At 38.2% G+C, this 3,047-nt stretch overlaps 1 protein-coding gene across 1 annotated transcript; it reads left to right on the top strand.

Annotated features, from left to right (window-relative positions):
* Positions 1 to 335: 335 nt before the first annotated feature.
* Positions 336 to 1,349, top strand: LOC110943421. The gene has a single exon (XM_022185171.1). The coding sequence runs from the start codon at positions 336 to 338 to the stop codon at positions 1,347 to 1,349; it is 1,014 nt and encodes a 337-aa protein (XP_022040863.1).
* The last annotated feature ends 1,698 nt before the right edge of the window (positions 1,350 to 3,047 follow it).

Below are 3,047 nucleotides of genomic sequence, written 5' to 3'. Positions count from 1 at the left end.
AAAGAACCTAAAGTTGAATCAATAAAAGAACCAGTAGCTGAAAGAGAAACTGGTGGTAATGATTACGTAGAAATCACTGGGTTCAAAACTGCTAGTCCACGTCCTCCTCCACAAGACAAACCAGAATCATCTCAACAAAAAGAAAAGATTAATTACATGTTTGAAGGATTTCTAGAAGCAACAGGAATTTACACAGAAGATATTCCTGAAAAAGACTATGACATGTTCAATGATCAAAAAGTCAAAGAATTGGTACAAAAGGTCAACAAGCTGGAAAAGAAAAGGCTAAAACAGAATTGGAGCGTGATATTCTGAAGAAACAAGTTGATCGATTGATGAAAGCTCATGATCAAGTTAGAGAGGTGTTGATAGAGCAAGAAGAGACAATGAACAAAATGAAGGATGAAGCTCATGATAATTCTAAGTTGTTTGAATTATTGACATTAGAGATCTCCTCATTGAATGTCAAGATAAAGAGCTTGGAAGGTGTGAATCAAACACTCAATCAGCTTCTCAGTGAAATGAGTGAAGCTTCGTCAAATGAAATGAAGGCAATGAAGCTAGAGATGGAAGCCATGAAGGCAGACAAGGTGGTGAAAGATGAACAACTTCATATGCTATACTCTGTCATGGAAAGTCATTTGAAGATGGATGTTCATGCTGCATTTAATGAGATAGAAGTGAAACGAGCTGAAGACAGAAGGTTAGAACGTGAAAGACGTTTAGCCGAAGAAGCCACTCAAAAGAACAAAGGTGTGATTGATGATACTCAAGAAGCTGGTGGATCATCAACTCAACCTGATATTGGTGGTTCATCATCACAACAAGATATTGAAATGGTCGAAGTTGCAGAAGTTCATGAACAAGAAATAGTTGAAGATGAACAAGAAATGGTTGAAGATGAAAAAGTTCAGGAACCAGACTTCATAATTGTTGGTGAGTCTTCTGAGCCTGTTGATATTGATAATATTCTTAGAAGGGTTGATGTTATTCAAAGAAAGAGAAAGGCAAGAGAAGTGTTACTACTAGAATGGAAGACACGACAATTTGTACTTGTTGGTAATGCTTACCCAGTGCCATACAATGCGAAAGAAGTGGCTCGGCTTCTAAAGTTTTATGATTTGAAAAGAAAGGGGAAGAAAGCTCGTGGAGAGATAGTTGATGAAGATTCTGATGTAGAGATGTTTGGAGATGAAGAAGAGGAAGATGAAGATAATGTTGATGATAAAATGGATGATAATCCTGATGATGGAAATGATAAAGATGATAAAGGTGATGATGACAATGATCAAGGTGCTTCCGGATTGCTTATCAAAGATCCAACTATTCAAGAAAGATTGATGAATTAATGAATGATGAAATCAATGAACTAGAAGATGACGTACAAAATGAAGCATCTTCATCTGGAAAACAACATGTTGATCAGGTATTCCTCTCAAATCCAACTGTTATTTACTTGAATGTTCCACAAGAATGAGAGGTTGAGGTTAGAAGAACCAGAGCTGAAATTCTAGAGGAGTTGGGATTAGAAGAAGGAGAGTTCAAGTTTGATATCGAGGATGAAATTCCTCAGTCTCCAGCTAAAGACTTCGAGCCCAGATATGCATTTGAAGCAGATCATTATGATGATGTGATTGTTGAAGACGCTTCAGATTCACCCGAAGATGAAATTGATTTTCATTATGCTGGGATTGATGAGACATTTCCTTCATTCGCTGAGATGTTCAAAGACAGAAATGAAGACGAGATTAAAAGAAAGATTGTTGAAAAGATCTCCACTGAAGGTGTTCCTGAAACTGTTCCGAGAGAAATTTCTGCAGAAGAAAGAAAGAAATGGTTCAAGAACATGCCTAAAGAAAGAAAGACTCTCAGAGCCCTTCAGTACTTCACTCATAGCAAAAATCTGTCATGGGGAGATATTTTATCATGGGGATATCTTGAAGATCTGAAAGTGTATGCCATCAGGAGAGAAGAAGGAGTTCAATACTTTGAGTTCTTATCTGATATTGCTTCTCTACCGTGGTGGGATGTGGATGAATTGGTAAAGACTAAGAATATCAAACAGTTCTACTTTGGTCCTGAAGTTCGTCAACATGATCAAGATCTGTGGAACTACATCAAGTTGCAAGCAAAGAATGGTTATCCTGATTGGAAGCCACAGTATCCGAAGCAGATTGTAAGAATCTTGGAAAACGGAGAGAAAGATATAACTTTGGATGTAAAGCTGCCCAAGTGTTTGAAGAATATGCCTCTTAGAGCCATCGAGCAAGATGTTCATGATATATTTCAAGGCTGGTTTTACAAGAAACAACGGCTGAGGCAGCGATATCTCTTTTTGACAAGTCCACCGGAGAATCTAGAAGAATTAGTATTTTGGATCCAATGTGGCTTGTTAACTGCTCGAAGAAAGACATTGATTGCTTATTTCTTAACAAGATTGTTTACGAGAAGAGAGACAAAACTCAAGCTATGCAGTATCAATCAATTGTGGATGTTTGCTTCGCTCAAGACATCAATTCTGGTAGATATTGGAAGAGCAAATGGAGAAACATTGAAATTGATGAGTTCTTGAAGAGGTACAAGCGAAGTCAAAGATCAAAGGAGATAGCAAAGAGAGCTGCTGAGCTAGGTAGACGAAGAATGGGGTATGTGCCACCAACTGATCAGACGCCAATTGAATCTGAGGAAAACAAGATTCCAAAATGGGATCGAAAGCGTGATGGTGACCTAGAGTACAGGAAATGGTGGATGACTGAAGGTAGACACAAGAGACAAAAGATGTTAGAGGAAAGAGAAGAAAAGAGGAGGAAAAAGGCCAAAGAGAGAAGAAGGAACATGAAGAACTGAAGACTATGCTGGAAGGAACTACAGCTACATCCGAGGGGGAGTCTGTTAGTACAATAACGTCTGTAGCTTCCGTCAGTCATGTTTTGTATATTTGTGAATAGTTTATGTTTGTATGTATGTTTGTAAAGCAAGTCAGGATATGGCGCGTTATTTTGTTAAGTGCTGACTTTTGTTGACCATGCTAACCGATCGGCTAGCCC

The sequence above is a fragment of the Helianthus annuus genome, chromosome 5 (genome assembly GCF_002127325.2).
Source record: "Helianthus annuus cultivar XRQ/B chromosome 5, HanXRQr2.0-SUNRISE, whole genome shotgun sequence".
NCBI lineage: Eukaryota > Viridiplantae > Streptophyta > Magnoliopsida > Asterales > Asteraceae > Helianthus > Helianthus annuus.
The sequence above is the reverse complement of the archived record's forward strand: the minus strand, read 5'-3'. Positions and strand labels throughout refer to the sequence as shown.